The 22272-nt window shown below is 42.0% G+C and overlaps 2 protein-coding genes across 2 annotated transcripts in view; one reads left to right on the top strand and one right to left on the bottom strand.

Moving 5' to 3' along the window:
- The window catches only part of RASA3 (RAS p21 protein activator 3), a 282307-nt gene that overhangs the window by 233633 nt on the left and 26402 nt on the right, over nt 1–22272 (bottom strand). Inside the window, exon 2 of the mRNA XM_075061447.1 lies at nt 20959–21074. The gene's annotated coding sequence lies outside the window, so the exon portion shown is untranslated. The remainder of the gene's footprint in view (nt 1–20958; nt 21075–22272) is intronic.
- On the top strand, nt 209–14549 carry CFAP97D2 (CFAP97 domain containing 2). The gene is made up of 5 exons (XM_032777820.2): nt 209–404; nt 4684–4764; nt 7019–7137; nt 10001–10193; nt 12312–14549. The coding sequence occupies exons 1-5, from the start codon at nt 300–302 to the stop codon at nt 12477–12479; spliced, it is 666 nt and encodes a 221-aa protein (XP_032633711.1). The 5' UTR covers nt 209–299; the 3' UTR covers nt 12480–14549.

Below are 22272 nucleotides of genomic sequence, written 5' to 3'. Positions count from 1 at the left end.
TCTTTCCTTAACCACTGCAGAGCTAAGCGTGACCAGTGAAGTATAATTGCTAAGCTATTTAATATATTGAGATGATACCCTTTGGAATCCTTTGCTAAGATGTTCAGTTCTTGTTTATTGTGCTCTAAACATATTGTTTAAAATGCGATCACTGGCTATTCAATTTTTTCTTAGCAGTGATACCATGACAACCACCACATGACCTGCTGCAAACATACCCAGTCTCCAGGGCTTTGCTTAAAAAGGTTCAGAGTGATATCACTCATTCTTTCGACGAACCTCAGTTATAGAGATGTTTTATGTTGTTTAAGATGCATAGAGCCTACCAGTCAATTTTACCATGTGGCAACAAATATCTTCAGCAAAAATGGGACAAAGCAAACTATGAAGAGCACAAGAAAAGGGTAGGTACAACCCTGTAGTACAGTGAGTAAATTTATTTCAGTGAGTAAATAGGCAAGTCAAATTTGTTAATGCAAATGCTTATGTATTCTTTAACATTAGGATGAAAATATTCCTTAGATATCAGGGTTGACCTACCATATAAAGAGAAGCATCAGAGGGGTAGCCGTGTTAGTCTGGATCTGTAAAAGCAGCAGCTGTGTTAGTCTGGTAGCCGTGTTAGTCTGGATCTGTAAAAGCAGCAGAGAATCCTGTGGCACCTTATAGACTAACCGACGTTTTGGAGCGTGAGCTTTCGTGGGTGAATACCCAAGCAGCAGAGAATCCTGTGGCACCTTATAGACTAACCAACGTTTTGGAGCATGAGCTTTCGTGGGTGAATACCCACTTGTGACGAAGTGGGTATTCACCCACGAAAGCTCACGCTCCAAAACGTCGGTTAGTCTATAAGGTGCCACAGGATTCTCTGCTGCTTTTACATATAAAGAGAAGTTTTTTTAATAATAGCGTGCATTTAATGCAGGTTGCTAATTTAAAGATGGAAAAGATCTGGTCAATCATACAGTCCATCTCAGTGGCAATGTAGGATTGTTCCCTTCAGGTCTTTCCTCGGTGCTTTGTATAATCTAAGTCTGAAAAACTCCTGTGACAAGGATTCAACTTCATTGCTTCCTTAAGAAGATATCACAGTGTAATCGACCTTACTGTAAGGAAATATTTCTTCATTGTTTACAAATATTGTCAGTTTCATATGCTATTACCATATAAAATACACTCTTCTTTCCACGTTTTGTTCCACTGGTTTGACTGATGAGCGGGGAGAATTTAAAGATGAAATAGAATATCAAATCCAGCATTTTGTCTCTAACCAAGATGACAAGATCAGAAGTTTGTTCTAAAAAGTTCCTTTCTGTTTAAATTAACCTCCAGCATGCCATGCCATTGAATATGACTAGGGCTATTTACGAGTGGTCTGATGCTGGAGGGCTGACATAATCCACATCCATTGTGGACATACAGCTACCTCTTAGAAAGTAGGACACTTCATATTCATCTCAAGGAATTCAAACCTTAAAACTAGAGCTTGTCGGGAAATGGATTTTCTGTCCCATGAAAAATTTTGGGATGTAAAAAAAAAGTCCCAAATCATGACGGAAAGCCAAATTTCTAAATTTTTTGCAAAATTAAATTTTAAAAATAGTCATTTTGGATCAATCAAAACATTTTATTTTGATAAACCGAAAATGTTTCATTTCCATTTTGACCATTTTTCAATTTAATTTTTTATGTAAAATAACAGAAATGTTGAAACAAAAAGTCAATTCAAAATGAAAAAATCAAAAAACTTTCTATTCCAAAACCCATCAAAACAGGATGATATTAAAATGATGATATTTCACTCACAAAAAATGGTTTAGTTGAAATGGCATTTTTGATGAAAAATTGTTTTGACAAAAAATTTTGCCCTGCTAGCCAATAATAAACTGCCTGTTAATTGAAATCCAATCCTGTTATGCTAAGCACCCTTCACTCCCAAGGAAATCAGTGACAGTTGAGGGCACTCAGCATCTTGCAGGATCAGGCCTTCTATTAGAAACTGGAACAAAAGGAAGCCAAACATATTACCAGCACTTAGGCAACTTGAGTAAATAGATACTGTGTAATTTCAGCTCAAGTACTGCAGCTCCAAACATCACTGCAATAAATCTAATGAATGACTATTGCCTTGTTATATAGTCTTGAGATTGACCTGATAGTTTATAGAAGTTTTCATCAATTCTGAAATCATCAGGGATTCAGGCTTGGTCCTTGACTCATAAAGCTCTGTGCTGTGCCAGGCTACGTTAGGAGCTTTGGAAGGCTACATGTGGACTCCAGGCAACGCTTTGTGGAATGTAGTTTTCTATGCTGTTACCATATAAATTGCATTTACTTGACAACCCCTTTTGCTTAGTGTGTAAATGTTCTACACTTATTTACACATTACATGGGTAAGCAACTCTTGAAAGGCAGAGTCCATCAGAGAGGGCATAGTTCAAATAATTATTCATATTACACACACACACACACATACTCTATTGTTATATTATATATGATGTATTAATAAGCTGGGCAGTGTTTATCTCATACTATTAACTAAAGCATCAAAATCATGCATTTTATTAATCTATTCTCCCTCTGAGTCTCACAGAGTGGTCTCTTCCACTCTCTCTCTCTCTCTCTCTCTCTCTCTTTCCCTCCTCCCTCATTTTTACCTCCAGAGACTCCTTGACCCAAGACTAGTCATATGGCCTATCATCTTCAGTGATCTTCCTGTCAGACCTGACCTGAATATTCATGTGACGTGTTGGGGGAAGGAGATTTTAACTGTGCCACTGAATCTGGTGCAATACAAACTCTATTTGATGATTATATCAGTAGTTTTGCATCCGAGGATACATATGAAGGCATTGCTAGAAAGTGACGTCATGGAAAATATCCTGAACACAAGAAGCCCTCCCACAGGAGTTGCACGGTTCCCCACACCCGGATCCACACCTCCTCAGGAGACCCTGAGTCAGGGACATTTCCAGGATACACTGGGGGCAGGGGAGGGAGTAGCTAGGTCATTCTTACATTCCAGTGATTCTGCATCCCTGCAACAGCCCAAAGTATCTATTGCTCTAGGGACATATGTTAGGGAACCTGTGCCTGGAGCCAGACTAGACTTCAGCACTCCTGGGTTAAGCAGGCATAAGCAGTCCTGACACCCCTATGTATTCTATCTTTTCTCAGGGAGGAATGCTTTGAGTTTTATTGGAGATGGAAAACAATTGTCCCTATTATCTTCATTTCCCACTACCTCCCACGGCAGCAGTGGTGCAAGTAGAAATCATTTCTTGCCGATACTGCACACATGGGAGGGACACAACGGGGGCGAGGGGTATGTGACCTCCCCATGTGACTCCTCCCCACCCTGCTCCCAGCCCAGGGCTCCCATGCTCTCCCTGTCTCCTCTCATATTCCCCCTTGTATATACAAACATCAACATGCTTAACTACTCACTCCCCCTCCCCAAATATGTAGTAGTCAGTCTGTTTAGTTTATATGGAATATGGGAGTTGAGTGAGGAGCCATTTCAACATATGTATGACTTATTAAAAGACAAATTTTAAGTAGAACTGTATCCTAAACTGCTTTATGGTATTGTACCCAAACACTGCATTTCAATGGAGGTTTTAATTTCATTTATAGGAACAGACTCCTGAAACTTTTACCAGCCCACAAAAGTGGTCCATAGTCATGCAAATAGTCCCATTGTCTTCAATGGGATTGATCAAATGATTAAGGGTTTACGGGATTAGGTTCCAAGTTTGTAAACTGTTCTGGATGAAACTGACAATGCCTGAGCTGTCAGATCAGAAGGAGCTTCATTCAAATAAAGGTGGGCAAACGTGTGATAAGTCTTAGCTCCATTGCTAAGATGACGAACATATTTTCAGCAAAGTTCTTGGCAGATGCCTGAGGCAGCTCGTTTAAAGCTGTCAGTGTCCGGCATTATAGTCTTCACTTATAGTTCTCTCACACACAAAGCTGGAAAATGAGGCATTTGTTTTCTTTGTTTTGCTGCTATAGTTCCAGTTAACAAAATGCATGTTAATTTGGCTGCAAAGAAGAATTCTGTGTACACTGGAACAACACCTGATTCCCATCAGGCTGCAGAACTGGGCTGACATCAGAATCCAAACATCCTCTGGTCAGTGCAGGCAGAGGCATTCCTCTAATGATTTGGACTTGATGTGATGCAGTATGGATGTCATGGATAATTCAGACCAATGGGAAGAAACAGAATCAAAAACACTGTTTAAACACCTTTCATCCCCCCATATCCCTCTCCTCTTCAGGACTCCTGACCAATGCTAACAAACTTAAACAAAGCCTTTGTTTAAGTTTGTTAGCATATGTATTGTGCTGTTAAAGCCATGTAAAGAATGAATGTACTCCATAGCTGCATTCTGCTCCTTTAAGGAGCAGAGGACAGGCCTCCCCCCAAAGGAGGCTAGCCCCACGTCTTTCCAGTACCCCGTACCAGCTAAAAATCTCTTGCAGGTATTCCGTACTGGAAGGTACCACCCTACTTGCATTCTTGCTGGGCAGGCTTGGAATTGCTGACATTATGAATGTGTCAGCTATGACATTAGTGCTAACAATACAGTGGGCAAACAATTTAAACATTTCTCATAACAGTTTGTAAGGATTTGATTTTCAACAAAAATGGATAATTATTTTTTTCTGCTGCAGATTCAGACAGCCAAACCTGTAGTGGACACCACTACTCCTCTAACATATGGCCATCTTCACTTGAAGTTAAAGAAGCTAAAGGTATCTTTCTGGTTATATCACTTAATTAAGTAGATTAGCATTGAACAGGAATGCATATATCAATGCCCACCCTAGTGTTCCCCCCACCCCACCTCCAAGAAAGTATGACAGGCAGATCAACAGGGGTATAATATTAAATGGTGTAACTTTTAGCTCCGCTCCTATACCATGCTCTGCCTAACTGGGCCAGTGGATATTGCCCTCCCAGTCCGACATCAAATAAACTCTGACTTGATGCATCAAATTCCCTCTAATTGTCAGGTCCAGAACACAAGGATCCTGTCTAAAATCTATTCCTGCATATCAAAAAGAAAAAAAAAAAGAAAGAAAGAAAACAACAAAAAAGCCTACAGTGACTGAAACAATAACTGCCCTGTGATAATGTTCAGGTTATCTTATGAATCTTATGACATGTTGGCATACTCAAAATATAAGAAATGTAACAAAGGATAGTTTTGATTGGTAATTTTCATTCAAAATCTTTATAAATTAAAGAAAATGACAATGGAAAAATGAACTCCATTCTCCTAGAATAATTGTCTCTGTTCACTTTTAAAAAAAACAACCAAACAAACCTACCTACAGTCTCCCTCAGGCAAAGGGAGTGTTGCCTAAATAAGGACTTCAGGATTTGGCCTCTTGAAAATGTTTATCATCTCATCCTACTTTACAGCAACCCCCAGAGAGCTTGAAACTATTTTGCTATCAAAACAATTAATTTCTCCCCTATGAATACACGTTTATATACTATTGTAGGATTTGACATCTGTGCTCATTGTTGCCACTTCCTCCTCCCCCTTTCCTTACTGTAAAAGAGCAATGAAGAATTTCCTTTGGAAAAGAAATATATGGAGTTTGCCGATGCATATTTTAAAAAAAGAGTCAAATCTGAAGCTGCCAATCTTGGGTATGTCCTTATATGCTACTGGCACCTTGACTTGGATGGCACTAAGTTCCCCTGCCAGCTGTAACATGATACCTTTAGAGGCGCTATGTAAATATAGAGACTGTCTCTAATGTTGCAAATAAGTTTATCTTCCTGTAACCAGGTTCTCTTCTCCTTTGTAGTCACTAGCCCTCTGGGTTTTTAGAGCCTGATGGGATTACTTAACAGCACCATTTTTAGGTATCTCCATAATACAATTTGAGCTACATCTGACCTGTTTCACTTATAAAGCCAAGCAAACAAAAAAGATGCACTAAGAGCCCCCCTCCCCGTAATTCGCTACAGGAACATTAGCTGTTATCAAAGCAGCATGTGGTAATAGTTCGTATTTATCTTATTTAGGCCACGCAAGCCTTCAAAGAAACAAATAGCAAAAGAGGCAGGGGTGGTGGTGGTGGTGGTGGTGAAGCAGTAGCCACAAAATACATTTTTCAGTGACCCTGGGGAAGGAGAGGCACTTGGGAGCAAGTTGTTTAAGTTAAGTTCTGAAAGTAATGGTAGAATGATTGCTCTGCCTCTTACAGAGTCCCTGCTTCTCTGGTTCCTTTCAAACCACCCCTGCTAGACATGGCATCCTTGGGACACAGAAACAAACTTCTGAGGAGCACTTCTTAGGGAGAGATGGGGCTTTTGGAATGGATTAGATTTCACCAAAAGGGCAGCTGTTCACAAACATTTCTCACAGATCTGGCTAACTCTGGGCTAGGTATAATGTCTTTCCATCCCACCTCGTTCTTCTCTTTAGGTTCTTACATTGCTCCCATCACCATGGTACCTTTTCACATTACACAAATGAATCTCTATGTTGTACTGGGTTTACGAATATCATTAATATACTCCACATTTAGATCTTAAAACTAATTTTAAAAGATGACTTAAAACTAGCTAAGTGTGCACATAACTAGTCTATGCAGCTATGTTTTTATCACTGTTACCCTCATCCTCCTGCTGAGCTCCTTCTATTTGCCTATTAAACCCACTTGTTGCTTCCCACCTTAAATCAGATTGTAACCCCACCAAGGACAGAGATGGCCTATTCCTGAACCTGATCCAAAGCCCACTGAAGTCAGGGGAAAGTGGTGCTTACTGCTGAGGGCCCCCCACCGCACCAACTTATGTGGATCTTATGTGGTGAAGAGGTTCTTCTGCAAGACCTCTGCACTGGGGGTGAATTTTTACCTTGCCAGTTTTTGTCTCAGTCTGTGTGTGGAACCAGAGTTGTAGCCTCTTGTTAAAATATCCACAGCACTCTGCTGCTGTTTTGATTGGACCATAACAAATATTTCTCTGCCTCTTTTGCGCATGAAGCTTGAGAAGGAACGGCTTTCGGTCATTGAAAGAGACAATCATTTGCTGCTGGAGAAGATGTCCTGCATCATGAGGACGAAAGGGCGAATTGATAACAAAAATTACTATCAGGCCAAAAGGTAACATCAGCAGTAAAACTTGTATAGGGTTATCAAGTTACTATGACAGTGATAGACATAGCAATAGATATTTTGCATAGCAAAGACATGTATTTAAAGGAGGCCTCAGGAGTGCTAATATTTTAGAGATTCATTCTCCTGCCCTGTCATGGGGATTCCAGCTACGGGGGTTCATCCTTCTAGTCTTTGTAGAAAAACAGATACCAGCTTTTGGATTAATTTCTTCAGTTTAATAACTGAGGGATAGAGACAATGATTGTTGACCTAGTTTAGAGGAAATAAATGAAACAAACATATTATCATGTCCCAACTAATCTGTTGTTGCTGACTGAGTTTACTGCCACTTGCTTTGCCAGTCATTCCCACAGACGTAGGTCCAAAGCATGGAAATGAAATAAGAACAACAAAGTGAACAGTGTACAGTAACCGTATTGAGTAAGTAAATCAGGACTTTAATCATTGCTCAAGGGAGAATGAGTAAGCACTCTCAGATAATTCTCACAGGAGAGTAACTGTTTGTACCATTTTAATTCCAAGAGAAATTCATACTCAGAGTATAGCAGAACAATGCATGATCTCTAGTAAGAAGAGAATTCAGAAGTGAAGCAAGGACACCGGAATCTGCCATGGGAATGTTTTGTGCAAGTCAAGTGTCATTTGTTAACCCTCATGATTCATTTACAGACAGACTGATTGATGAGGGAATGATAGCTCATCAGGCTCCAACTTGTCTCTAGACAGAAGGGTGCAGTTCAGTAGTTCAGGTAATTCAGGTGGAGTCCAGAACAGCAACTGCTATATAACAGGGAGTTTCCAAACTTCAGCATGGTCCCATGAGAAATTAAAAATATGTGAGGAATAATTTGAAATACCGTTGAACCTGAACTAATGGATGTACATATCCTCATGAGCATTATATTACACACACAATAGCATTTACTGAAGATTAACCTATATTGTTGCTGAGTAGCATACATGTCGTTGTAGCTCCCTTGACATCATAGAATCATAGAACTGGAGGGGACTTCGAGAGGTCATCTAGTCCAGTCCCCTGCACTCATAGCAAGACTAATTATCTAGACCAGAGATCAGCAACCTTTGGCACGCAGCCCACCAGGGTAAGCACCCTAGCGGGCCAGGCCGTTTACCTGCTGCATCCGCAGGTTCGGCCAATTGCAGCTCCCACTGGCCACAGTTTGCTGCTCCAGGCCAATGGGGGTGGAGAGAAGGGGTGTGGGCCGCTGGATGTGCTAGCTGCCGCTTCCTGCCACCCCCACTGGCCTGGAGTGCCAAACCATAGCCAGTGGGAGACGCGACTGGCCAAACCTGCAGGCACGGCAGGTAAACAAACTGGCCTGGCCCGCCAGGGTGCTTACCCTGGCAAGCCACATGCCAAAGGTTGCCGATCCTGATCCTAGACCTTTCCTGACAGGTGTTTGTCTCATCTGCTCTTAAAGATCTCCAATGATGGATATTCCACAACCTCTCTAGGCAATTTATTCCAGTGCTTAACTGCCCTGACAGTTAGGAAGTTTTTTCTAATGTCCAACCTAATCTCCCTTGCTGCAATTTAAGCCCATTGCTTCTTGTCCTATCCTCAGAGGTTAAGAAAAACAATTTTTCTTCCTCCTCCTTGTAACAACCTTTTACGTATTAGAAAACTTATGTCCTCTCTCAGTCTTTTCTTTTCCGGACTAAACAAACCCAATGTTTTTAATCTTCCCTCACAGGTCATGTTTTCTAGACCTTTAATAATTTTTGTCGCTCTTCTCTGGACTCTCTCCAATTTGTCCACATCCTTCCTGAAATGTGGAGCCCAGAACTGGACACAATACTCCAGTTGAGGCCTAATCACCACACAGCAGAGTAGAAGAATTATTTCTCATGTCTTGCTTACAACACTCCTGCTAATACATCCCTGAATGATGTTCGCTTTTTTTGCAACAGCGTTACACTGTTTACTCATATTTAGCTTGTGGTCCACTATGTCCCCCAGATCCCTTTCCGCAGTACTCCTTCCTAGGCAGTCATTTCCCATTTTTTAATGTGTGCAACTCATTGTTCCTTCCTAAATGGAGAACTCTGCATTTGTCCTTATTGAATTTCATCCTATTTACTTTAAACCATTTCTCGAGTTTGCCCAGATCATTTTGAATTTTAATCCTATCCTCCAAAGCACTTGCAATCCCTTCCAGTTTGGTATTTTCTGCAAACTTTATAAGTGTACTCTCTATGCCATTATCTAAATCATTGATGAAGATATTGAACAGAACCAAGTATCATTTAACTCTGGCACTAACCAGTCATGAAATATTTGTGAAGAACTTTTGACCAGACACTTCTCTGCACCTTCTCCTACAACCAATTGATCTGGTTTATATCTAAAATTTGGGTGAGACATTTTCCTTCAATAACTGGAAACAGAGGACTAACATCAGATGCCTAAAATGATTGTTTATTAACACCTCAGCAGCCATGCATGCTATCTTCCTCAACATAGCAACAAAAATAACTTGGGGCCGAAGGATTGGTTTTAGGACAAGATATAAGTTTAAGGCTGGGACCTTATAAAAAGTGCCAAGGAATCTTTGGTATATACAGAGAGCAGACAGAATCTCAATTTTGAAGGTCTCATCTGAGAGGCAGAGTGTAAAACTTTTTCAAACAAAACTTATCTCCTTCAGAAGGACAAAGGGCTGAGTTGCGAGGGCTTGTTAATAAGGAGAAGAAACTCCTCCTAGGAGAAGTATAACAGCTTCGGAGAATTTCTCTCTCAGGGTCCAGCTTTGACCCACAAATTCTTGGAGCACATTCATAACTGGGCAGAAGCTTGATTTTCCTTTGTATGTGTTTCCCCCTCTAGTTTAAACATGGAAAAGCGAGAGAAGGAACTACTGAGAGTGAGCCAAGAGAACCGGGCCATTCTGGATAGGATAACAAAGTGTGAGCCTCAGTATCAAGTTCAAAGGTGGCATGAAGACTGGCAAAGGGTGGAAAAATACATGGACAGCATTGCAAGATATCCTCGTGGGTGGTATAAATTGCAGAATCGAAAGGTAACCTGGATTTCTGGGTTTTTTTCTTAACTATTACAGATTTAACCTGTTCATTTTGTGTGTTTTGCTGCATATTTGTTCTAGAGAGCACATCATTACAACTGGCAGGCAGCTACAGAATAAATGATCTTACATTTATACAGCACCATTCATCAAAATGGATCCCAAAGGACTCTTCAAACTTCATGAAGTGACTATAGAAATTACAGCATTTAAGAATCACTTTGTCCAGCACTGAAAGGCAATACCCTCTGAGGTAGAAAAAAGTCAGCAATTTAATAGACCCACTACAGAGATACCCAAATGCTACAACAAAATTTTAATAAGGACTAAATAGTGAAAGATTTTGAGGTTACAGAAATATATCATGGTTGACTTCCACCGAATATCTGCTGTTCAAAGTAGCCAGCATCTTATTTTCTTTGATAAAATGCACAGCTGTAAATCAGCAGCACGAGGTACTAGAGAGTTATGTCTCTGCATTCAACATCATTGAGGCTTGGCTTATAACTACTGAGCATGTATAAAAGGAGACTTTTTAGGGGTTAATAAGTCAACCGAATCTGGATGGATTTTCCTGGAACAGCAAAAGGCACATCTCTGGCTCCAGGACCATCCTTCTGCCAAGTTTCAAGTCTCAGCTGCACACCTATTCAATACTAAAATTCTTGAAAGAAAGAGGAGGAAAAATTGGTTGAAGGGGGAAAAAGAAAAAAGGGAAAATTGGTTGACGGGAAAAAAACCTTTTTCTCCAAGACCTATTCTTGTAATCAGCTGTACTATTTTTGCTGAAACTTTCAAGAAATATTGAGCCTGAGGCAAAAAGCAAACATGAAAAGTTTCATCCCAAAACCTTTTCAAGTCTGTTAAAGTAAAAATCAATTAAAAGAAGGACTTGCAATGGAAAGAGTTAACCAACCTGAACTACTGTAAATATATATTACAGATGCTCCCCAGGTTATGCAAACCCAACTTGTGCAAATCTGCAGTTACGGCAAAAGTTCTGTACGCCTTTTTTTTTTTTTTTGGTGAGCGTAATTGTCAGGTATACTTTCTCAACTTACGCAAAATTCAACTTACGCAAGGCATTCCAGAATGCAATGCAACACTTGTGTAAGTCGGGGAGTCTCTGTACACACAAAACAATATGATAAAAGCATATTAATAAGGGGTTGCTAAGATAGTCAAGCCCTCAAAAGTTAGGAAAGCCAGAATTAAGGTTGCCTCTACAACCTTAATTCATCCCTTTTGTGCATGTGCATTATGATAGTCTTAATTATATGATCACATTTTTTACACAGGACCACTTCCTCATTCAGTGCACATGGATGGTGCTTACTAAATGAGCAACAATTCAGCACTGAGTTTTATCTTCATTGTTCAGTATGTGGCCCCAGGCCTTATTTACTGCACACTATTCAAACTCTGATTTAAAGCCAGTGTTATTAATTTTTCACTTAGGATTTTCTATGGCACTCATCACTACAGTAGTGACATGGAGTGTTTCACAAATGTTAATTTATCTTAGTAACATTCTCATTAAGTGACTGAGTATTATTATCCCCAATTTGCAGATGAGGAATGAAGGTACAGAGATTAAGATAAAAAGTATCCACTAATTTTGGGTATGGAATTTGAAATACCTATAACCTGATTTTTCAGAGTACAGCTCCTTCTTTAATAAATGAAAAGTTACACTTGTTTTGGTCAGCTCCTCCTCCCACCTCTCTGACTGCTCAATTCTTTCTGGCGGAGCATACCAATGCCACCAAGAGGAGACAGAATTTTCCTCCCCTTCTATATCAGGGTCATCTTCACTGATTCCAGCAAATTCCCTCATTGCTAAACTCTCTCAATCAACCTAGCTACTGGCGTACCTTAATGGAACTTGCTCTCTTCCTGACAGCCAAAACAATTCTAAGGGGTAAAAGGATGAGTTCCCTTCCCTTTCTCCAGAGAAGTATTTCAGCCCTCACCCCACTCAATGCTCTATTACACACATTTTCTTGTGAGCAGTGCATGGCTGAGGGACCACTTTTAGAATAACTGCAAAACTCAAGACAGTGAAACGTTCTTTATATTAGATATTTTTGTAATGATTTTTCACTTCTCTTTCAGGAACAAAAACTAAACAAGAACGCATCAAAACAAGAAATAGAAAAAAGAGATAAGCACCAGAATGCTGAAGATGTGAAATGCAAGACAGAGGAGGAAGAAAAAGGGGATGTCCAAAATGGAGAGGAAAAAGATCACCGAGAGAGAGACACTGTTTTAGAAATGGTGTAATTACAACCAGTTCCCTATGAACACAGTTCAAGCAATTTCTAGAACTAAACATGAGAAGGGGTGCATGGGAGAGGCAATAGCAGGAGCTTATATAGATACTATCATTTTAAAGAAGTTACTGTAAGTGTAGGTATTAGGCACATGTCTTTATTAACATATATAAATTTCTTTATCGTTGCCAGCAAACTATAACTCTGCATAGTGTTTCAAGAACACAAATGAAGTGGGAGCAAAGCTGGGGCAATGAATTGACTTTATCACAGGTAATTAATCCAGCTGTTTAAAACCAGCTTGTTAAAAAATAACTATATTTTAATTCTCACATTAGTATCCATCGGAGATTCACCAATGAAGGTTGACTTGGATGACAGCAAATAATTTAGAGCAGTGTTGTTTTTTTTAAAATGTGTTCAGAGGCTGGACCCCCCCTTGAGATGGCTGGGTGGACCACCTCCCTCCTTGTTCATGATCTCCTGTCAGCTTTGTGGCAGCTACAGCAATTGCATACATGGAGAAGTAATATTAATAATACATTAAGTATTTCATTAGTTTCTTTTCCTGGAATTTAGAAGCTGGAAACAAAGAGGAGAAACAACATCCTGTGATCAGCCAACCAGTGCTTAATTTGTGCCGGGACTTGCCGGTGCTGAGCCCAGCACCTCTAAGCTTGGGAGTTCATAGCCCCAGCACCTCTGGGCTTGCGGCATCAGTTATGAAAGTAAAAAAATTGCTTGATCCCCAGCACTTCTTTCATTACAAATTAAGCACTGGAGCCAGCTCTCTGTGTACCACCAGGAAGTGCTCTCCAGGCCACCACTACTCCACAGCCTATAAGATGGGAATTCTTGGTCTAGAGGATGCATCCTCCGACCTTTTTATGTGATACTTCAGGGATAGGCAACCTATGGCACGCATGCCAAAGGCGGCACACGAGCTGATTTTCAGTGGCACTCACACTGCCTGGGTCCTGGCCAGCGGTCTGGGAGCTCTGCATTTTAATTTAATTTTAAATTAAGTTTCTTAAATATTTTAAAACCTTATTTACTTTACATACAAAACAGTTTAGTTATATATTATAGACTTATAGAAAGAGACCTTCTTAAAATATATTACTGGCACGCAAAACCTTAAATTAGAGTGAATAAATTAAGACTTGGCACACCACTGCTGAAAGGTTGCCGACCCCTGTGATACTTCATGGAAAACACCTATTGAATCCACAAAAGAGTTAAGGATATAAAGCCAGTCAAGTGAAACTTCACTCCTCTTGAAGGATATAAAATCTGAAGCCAAATAACAGAGTGTATTAAGAAGTATTGGCTTTTGTTTTGTTGGAAATAAAAGTTGCAAACATGTCTTAATGACTCATATGAACTGTCAGTCCTGGAGGCTGGCTACTTTTTTCAGAGCATTCGCCTAGTAATATTTTACAGGTCAGAGAGACATTTTCCTTTCTCATTTGGAATAAGCCCAGCTGAACCATGTTTAGAGCATTGATGAGATGAGAACTTCAGTTTCTTAACTGTATAAATACTCAGTTGTAAATACTTATCCTTATTGTAACAAAACTGTGGTACAAATATAACCCTTCCGCCAGATGGAGCCAGCAGCAACCAGGGCCAGGTTTAATATTTAAGGGTTCCTTTCCATTGATACAACACAGAACCGGCTCGAGCCCCCTCATAACGTGGGAAAATTATACACCACTCCTAGGCGTCTCAGAGAGGCAATACTTCCCTACTTGCAAGCACTGAGTCCGAGTGTAGAACAGAAACTTTTAATAAAAGGAGGGAAGTAACTCGGAATTCATTTGGGAAAATACTGTAAACAGGGTTCATAAACATAAACCATGAGTAAAAGACTCACTTCCCAAGTAGGTTGGGCCGTGCCTTTTCCCCCATCAGGTTCTTAAGTCCAGCAACCCAAAAGTCAGTTTTACACTCCTGATCAGAGCCGTAACTAGCTATTTTTGCGCCCGAGGCAAGAATATAAAATTGCACCCTCCCGCTCCATATAATTTCATAGTAGTTACTTTGTAAAAAAAAAAGGAAAATACGTAAATAACAAGAATAATAATGATAATAGAATGTTTGCTTATTTTAATCATAAGATCCCTTTGAGCTAGGAAGTCTTCAGGAAAAAAATATTATTTGAAACACCAGCAATTAGAGATTTTATTTCTGCTCCTAATTAAATCATGAGCTTTTGTGTTCAGACTATGAACGACTGTTCTTTAAGAAATTACCAGAATGGGAAGTTTTAAACTATGCACCACCCTTTTCATGATCTACACAGCAGCAATGCTGCTGCACTTAGACAAACACTGTGGGGAAGGCTGTTTATTTAAATTTGTAAATAGAAAACAGTTGTTTTTAGTTTCATTTTTCACTGCCTCCATTGCCTGTTCACTGCTGGAGCAGGTGGGCACTGTTGCTTTTTCCTCCCATATGTCTGGGTTTTTTTCCTTCCCTAGGACTGGACAGCTTTCCCCTCCTTTGCTAGAAACATGTTTTTAAATGTGTTGGTGTTTAAGCAACTGTCTCAGGGTGGTGCAAGCGCGCAAGGGCAAAGCCCAGCCAGGGAGTGGCTCTAATCACTTCAGTCCCCAGCCCGTGCCCAGGGAGAGGGCACCTGAGCCGGTGGGTGGAAAGGGCCAGGCAGGGGCAGCAGACAGAGGCAGAAATGCCAGACCCAGCTCAGTCCGCTCTTCGAGCTCCCCGCCTCCCTGCAATCCGGCCCACGCGGGGCAGGGGGATCTGGGGCGCTGCCGCCCAGAAGCAGGAGCAGTCCCGGTGTAGCACCCTGCTGGGACACCAACGTGCCCAGTGCTGGGGACATGCTGCTTAGATGAACGCAGCCAAGCTGCCCCCCCATCCATTCTAGCCTCCCCTCCAAACCCTGCCGGGACCCGGGAGCCCAAAGCCCCCCAGAGCTGGCTCAGCTCCCAGCCACTGCGCTGCAATCCTTGGCTAGGCCGGGAAGGAAATAACCCGGCTGCTCCCAGAGCACCTCGCCTGCTGCCCCGGGCCCTGAGCACTGCGGGCCCAGCCCGGGAGCTGCTGCGCAAGGGTTTCGCTCAGGCGCTGCTTACATCTGGGCCCCACTCCTAGTTCCCAGCCACGGCTCAATGCAGCCATGGTGCCAAAGGACATGGAGCTCCACAGTCTGCATCGGGCCTGCCTCTGGCTCCTACTAAAACCTTCCTGGCGGCTCGGCTCGTCCCCTGCCAGCCCTGCAGCTCTCCGGGATTGGGGTTGGTCTGGGCCACAATGGACTAAACCCCACCTGGTTAAGCCAGAGGAAGAAGCCCCACAGCACAAGCCAGGCTGTGCTGGGGGTACCGGGTAGTGGCTCTCCCCATTCCCCCTCCCCTGCTGGGCTGGCTCAGGCAGAGACACAGGCAGCGGCTGGGAGGCTGCCCTGGAGCCCGAGGCTGGAATCACTGCAGAACAAGTCCCGGTGCACACAGAAAGGGGTTGCTGGGGGGCTGCAGGTGCCGGGGCTGCAGTTCTCCAGGCAGCCACCCGCAGGGACACACGCAGGGAGGGAACAAGCCCAGCATGGTTAGGGAGGGAGGCGAGAAAACCAGTCTTTTTCTGCACCCCTCAGCTTTGCGTGCCCAAGGCAAGTGCCTCACTCACCACATGCCTCACTCACCTCACCCTTGTTATGGCACTGTTCCTGACCCTTCTCTGCACCCCACTCACAGTGGCTGTCCTTGATCAGTGCAGACCCAGAGTCCAGAGGTACATCTGCAGAGTTCACCTCCCACTCTGGGTGCATGGTAAAGAGGCACCTTACTTGCTCTGCTGGCCATTCACTAGCCATCTGCTCACTGCTCTCCACTGCCACTCTGCTGGCTGCTCATTGCACCTCTCCGCTGCCACCCTGCTGGTCACTCATTCGCCAGCTGACTGTCTCTCTACTGTGACCTCTGCACATCAGTCTCGCGGTGATTTTCAGCTCTTTTGCAGACTGGGCAGAAACACTGCCCCATCTCAAGTGATTTCAGCTCTCAGCAATTTTAGATCTCAGCAGACAGGACAGAAACACAGTCCAACCACAACTGGTTTCAGCTCTGACTAAGCAATTAAAATAACAAAAGAGACTCCTAATGCAACTGATTTAGCTATATTCTTTGAATAATAGAAAAGAACAGGTTAAGCCAATCGGAGGGGGAGGGGGGCCAGTACACAGCCTCCTAACCAGGACTCCTATCCCCACCCCCTTACTTTCACAGGGCTTTGGCAGTTGAGCCCCTGGCTCACCAAGGTCCTCTCTGATAAGGGTGACCCGCCTCCATTTGGAAGAGGTTAAACACAATCCTGCTTCCCTGCGTTCCCACAATAATCATAACACTGATAACAGCATTTCACTACCCCTGCATTCAATACTAACATGATTTGTGACCCAACACCAGCCAAGTTGATTACAATGAGCAAAATACTGCTCCATCTGCTGAACATCTAAACAAATCTAAGCAAAACAGGAACAAACAGCAGGAGCAAACTGTATTTACACAACCACACCCACAGTCCTTCTCCTCCCAGGTAGCTGTCAGGGAAGCATTCATTCAGACCCGCTTAGACAAATAATAGACACCATGGTCACTCAGCTAAACTGTACTCATATGGCATCAGCCATATAACTTGGAAGTTGGGACCATTGCTTCAAGGAAACAAACAAACCCCTAATAGGATCTGGTCCAAAGCCCACTGAAGTGAAAAGAAAAACTACCATTGACTTCAATGGACTTTGGATCCTTGCCCAAAAGCTAGAAGACTCTGATTAGATATTAGCAGTATTAGGACTTGCTGTTTCTTCTATGTGACAGCCACTTAGGGGCAATATAATCACAAACACTTGAACAGGTCTGTTCCACATCCAATAGCAAATAACATTACTCCCACATGCCAGGACATTGCAATACTCCCAACAGTTAGGCAATGCTTATTCTCAAGCATCTCGCATTCACAGGAGTTCATATCTACCAGCTGAGTGCCAATCCATAATGGATCCATTGTTTGTTGTTATGTATGTTACAGTAAGTATGTAAGCCAAGTTCAAGACCACAAAGTTTGGTTCAGAATTATTTCATTCCTATTAGATTGGTTGATGATATGGTTTGAAGAAATATCTAACAGCTGTAATCTAATTAATCCCAAATTCCCTTGATACCAGACAGAATATACTAGTCTGTCTTTATTTAAAAAAGTAAAAACTTCATCAGTATATGCTGAGCAAGCCAAACTTAAAAAAGAAAAGGCCTTTATGTGATCCCACATGGGTTCATCATACCATTTTATAAAATGTCAACGTATCTTTAGCAAATTAAGAATTTTTTAATTTAATAATTGTTTGCTTTTGTTTCTTAATTTCATGTATATAAAGCCGATACCACCCTAAAATGTTTAACTTAATGCTACTGAAATATAATTGATCAGAATGGTTATTCACTCCACAACACTGGAACCAAGATTAAATTAAATTCTTTGCTACTGAAACTTCTATACCAGTACAAAATAACATTTAAAGTAAACAAGCAAGCAATGTACACATAACCCAAGAACTTCTTAATGCCAGCTGAGATGTGTGTATAGATACTATGTAAGGAGTTATGTATATCTTGAAAACATGTTCTTAAAGTCTGCATCAAGGCATTAGGCACCAATAAAAGTGAAAATAGGTTTTCTGTCAGATGGAAGAGGTCTATTTACATGTAAATTGAATATTGTCTCCTTCACAGTGGGTCCCACAATTCAGTCTGAACTGAATGGAAACCGGGAATTATAAGAAGGAAATTCAGAAAGGAACTAACAGGAAGAGAAAAACAGCAGGGGAAAGAGAACTTTGTCTTGAGGTGCATATCAAAGGTTGCTTAAGTATATTGGGATGAGGAGGCCAAAGGAGACACCCAGGCACTCTTCTTTTGGGGGAATAAAAGGATAGTACTTTTGATTCATGAAAAAGGCATCTCAGCCAGGCTTGATTGAAAATGCTACAGAGGACTCTGGGTGAGAAATTTCTTTAGACAAGAGAGGAACTGGTTAGTTTAGTCTCTAGAAAACATGTTATGATTTTGGTTTGTATGTAACCATTTGTTTCCCATATCTTATTCCTACCGCTTTAATCTTTGTTCTTTGATAACAAGCTTATTCTTGTTTTCACTATAAATAGCTAAGTGCAGTGGTGTTAAGCGAAGTGCTGGTCCCAAGTTGAATCTCACAAGGTGGTATGTACTGTTCCATTAGGAATAGCAGGCCAGATAATTCTGTGAGTCTTCAGTGGTAAAGGGACTCGACAATGCAGGGAACACTCCAAGTATTTGGGGGTTGATGTGGGCCTGTCTCTTCTGTACAAAGACAGCAAGGTCAGCAGGGGCCTGGAAGGTAGAGATTGTGCTTCCAGAAACTGTTGGTTTCAGGGAGCTGGTTGCAGCAGGCACAGACAAGACTGCTTCATGCTAAGGGCTGACAGTGATGAGAAGCCTCACAACCCTGGGTAGCATCACAATAAGTGATCATGCTTAAAAAAAAAAATTAAATTCCAGAAAGACTTGTTATATACTTTGGGTCAAATTCTGCTCTAATTTACACTGGTGTAATCCAAGGGAACCATATTTTTATGCCCTGTATTGTTCTGGAGGTCAGCCTAGATGATTACAGTGGTCCCTTCTGGCCATGGAATCTATTAAAGTCCAGTGCAGCTGCTCTGGACTTTACACCAGTATAACTATGAACAGAATTTGACCTATTATGTAATTCAGATTGATGGGAAAAAAGGATAAATCAATTTGTTCACATGCTTTTGCATTGCCCTGAATTTAAGCAAGACCAGTGTTTGAACTGAGTAACTTTAGTACTGCCTACCACAAAAGTTCAAAAATCATGAGTCAGGCCTTCCAAAAAAGCGAAACTGGCTTAGAATTCATGAGATTAAAAAAACAAAAACATTTTGGATCTTTTTATTTGCCTTCTGGTTTCATGTTTTCAAGCTTTACTCTGCAACCATAAGAGCCAGAAATCTTCAGAAGAAAGAAAGCTGAGATTCTCATATAACACCATGAAGCCAGCAAGGGCACTTTAAGAAAATCACCAAATATCACAAGAATCTCAGTAACAAGTGTGAGACCTGGGGAAAATATTGTTCCTTTCTGACACCCTAAGTTTGAATCTTATTGCAAACCCATAGGCAAAGTTTGAGTTCATGCACATTTTCCCCAATAGGTTAATCAGAACAGCTGTAATTTTGGAAACTATATTGGTAGGTTTTATCTGGAGAGAGAGGGGAGCACAAATAAAACTTAACTTACTTTAAAAAGGGGATGGTGGGGGAAGAGAAGAATGGGACAAGAGCTATAGTGCAAGGCATGTGACACTTGGAGGTCATCAGGGAAAAGTACAGTCTGTCTTCTGGAATCCTTGTGGTCATAATCTTGGGAACTACGGATGCACGGGAGTGCTGCAGCACACCCAGGTTTTACATGGGGCTCCCTGGCCCCACACACAGGCTCCACTTCTGGCCCCCTATGCGGGGTCCCGGCTGCTGTCCCTGTTCCTAGGGCTTCGCTCCTGACCCTGCATGCAGGCTCCCAACTCCGTGCCTGGGGTCCTGGCTGCCAACCCCAGCCTTGGCCCCCTTACCCATGTCTGGGTCTCCCCCTTCTGGAGACACAGCTCTGCTCCCAGCCCCAGCTTGGGGTCGGGGTGTGGATGGGGTAAGGGAGCTGGATTTCAGCACCCCCACTATTAAGTGTTCCATTGTTACTGCTTGTGCTGCAGAATAGTAAATCTTCTGCAATTTATCTATGGTACTTAATGGCCTTCATTATCAAATTAACTGAATGCTCTGAATTTTTAAAATGTATTTACCCAAACAACACATACTCCTATGAGGTAAGGAAGTACTATTATCCCCATTGTACCTGAACAGAACTGAGGCACAGAGAGACTAAGGTCTAGATCCACAAAGGTATTTAGGCTTCTAACAGGCCATGGTCACACAAGAAATCTGTTACAGAGCAGGAAACTGAATCCAGGTTTCCCAAGTGAGAACACCCTAGTGTTTTAACCACTGGATATCCTTCCTCTTTCACACAAAGTCAAGAAGAGTCCTGGCCTGAACAAGCATGTGAACCACAGTGATGTGGAAGCACCTTGGGGTTGGGGAAACATAGGAGGAATTTCCCTGAAGAACTTGCCCACAAGAATTTAATAACGAATTAAAGATTTTCTGCAGAAAATGTTAACCATCCTGCAAAATGTATTGTAAAGAATAATATCCATGCTATAGGGTATTTTTAAAATTCTCTGTTGAATTATATAGGTTAGTGGAATAATTTCTATAGAATCCTACTGATTTTTCCCAGTTCAATTCTATAGTACTCTTTCAATAAGCAAAGAAGGGCAGTTTGGTCATGATAGTGGTGGTGATGCCAGGATAATGAAATTGCAATGTAGTCATGCATTTTTGTACTCACACTGTGCAGACACAACAACAGGAAGGCCTGGAGGGATATTTGCCTAGGTGATGTTGGACATGATGGCACTGGCAGAGCTTGGAAGTCAGATGCGTAGGCTGAGGCTTGGTCTACACCTTAAAAACAAACAAACAAACAAAAAAACCTTAGGTAGACCTAGCTATGCCACTCAGGTGTGTGAAAAATTCATATCCCTGAGAGATATAGGTAAGCTGACTAGAACTTACTCTTCTGCCAACCTACATACCACCTCCTGAAAGGGTGGATTTACTACAGCAACAGAAACCTTCCCCACGCCCCCATGGCTATAGCAAATGCCTGCACTATACTACTACTGCAGTATAGCTGCAGCAATACCATGCCATTATACTTGTAACCTGATAGCTTATATGATGCAGTTGCATGTAGTCAATAAAAATGGCTTTGGCATATTAAAAATAAACTCTGGGGACAAAATTAAATAAATTGAATGCACTATCAAAATGAGAAACACAAGAGTTTCTGCACTGGTTATATTAATCAGTTCATGGAAAAACTTACATTTTGAAAGTGTAAATGACACTGCCTTAGAGGTTGCAGTTTGCTGAATCACAGTACTACACAATCCAGGAATTATATGTGTTAAAGCATATTGAGTCAAGTTCTCTGCTGGCATAGTTCCACTGATCTGTTTCTTTATGCCAGTAGAGAATTTGGCTCATTTTCAGGAAACAGACAATCACTTCCTGACCACCCTATTTGTTTGTTCTTCTTTCTCTCTTTGTTCTGTCTTTTCTAGACTTTGAGCCCTTAGTGGCAGGGACCTGCTGTCTTGTGGATTCATACTGTACCTAGCACATTGTGGATACTCCCAGAAACTTATACTAAATACATGTAAGGGGACTGTTATCCCCTTACTAACATTCAGTGGGGGTGTTTGGTTGCTAGCTCCCAGCCCTAAAAGGGGAGGGATCCATGGCAAATCAGGACCCTGAGGCTGACAGTTCCCAGGAACAATGGCAAGAGGCCAATGCTCCAGGTTAGCCTGATTGACAGGGCGGGCAGGCTAATCAAAGAGACAGAAGGCCAGGGTGGGTCCCGTCCTCCGTGTGAGCTGAAATTGCCTGGGTCAGACAGAGTGGGGTCGAGCTAAGGTGAGAGTACGGGCCCAAGCTAAGCTGCTGGGAGCCAAGCTTCAGCCCAAAAAGCCAGAGCACAGCCCAGAGAGAGCAGAGGGGAGTTGCAGCAACCTGGGAGGGGAGTTGCAGCAACCAGAGCCAGAGGGGCCAGACAAGCAGCCCAGGAAGCAGGTGAGAGCTGAGAGAAAGACACAGA

Source organism: Chelonoidis abingdonii, chromosome 1 (assembly GCF_003597395.2).
Source record: "Chelonoidis abingdonii isolate Lonesome George chromosome 1, CheloAbing_2.0, whole genome shotgun sequence".
In the NCBI taxonomy this organism is placed as follows: Eukaryota; Metazoa; Chordata; order Testudines; family Testudinidae; genus Chelonoidis; species Chelonoidis abingdonii.
The sequence above is the reverse complement of the archived record's forward strand: the minus strand, read 5'-3'. Positions and strand labels throughout refer to the sequence as shown.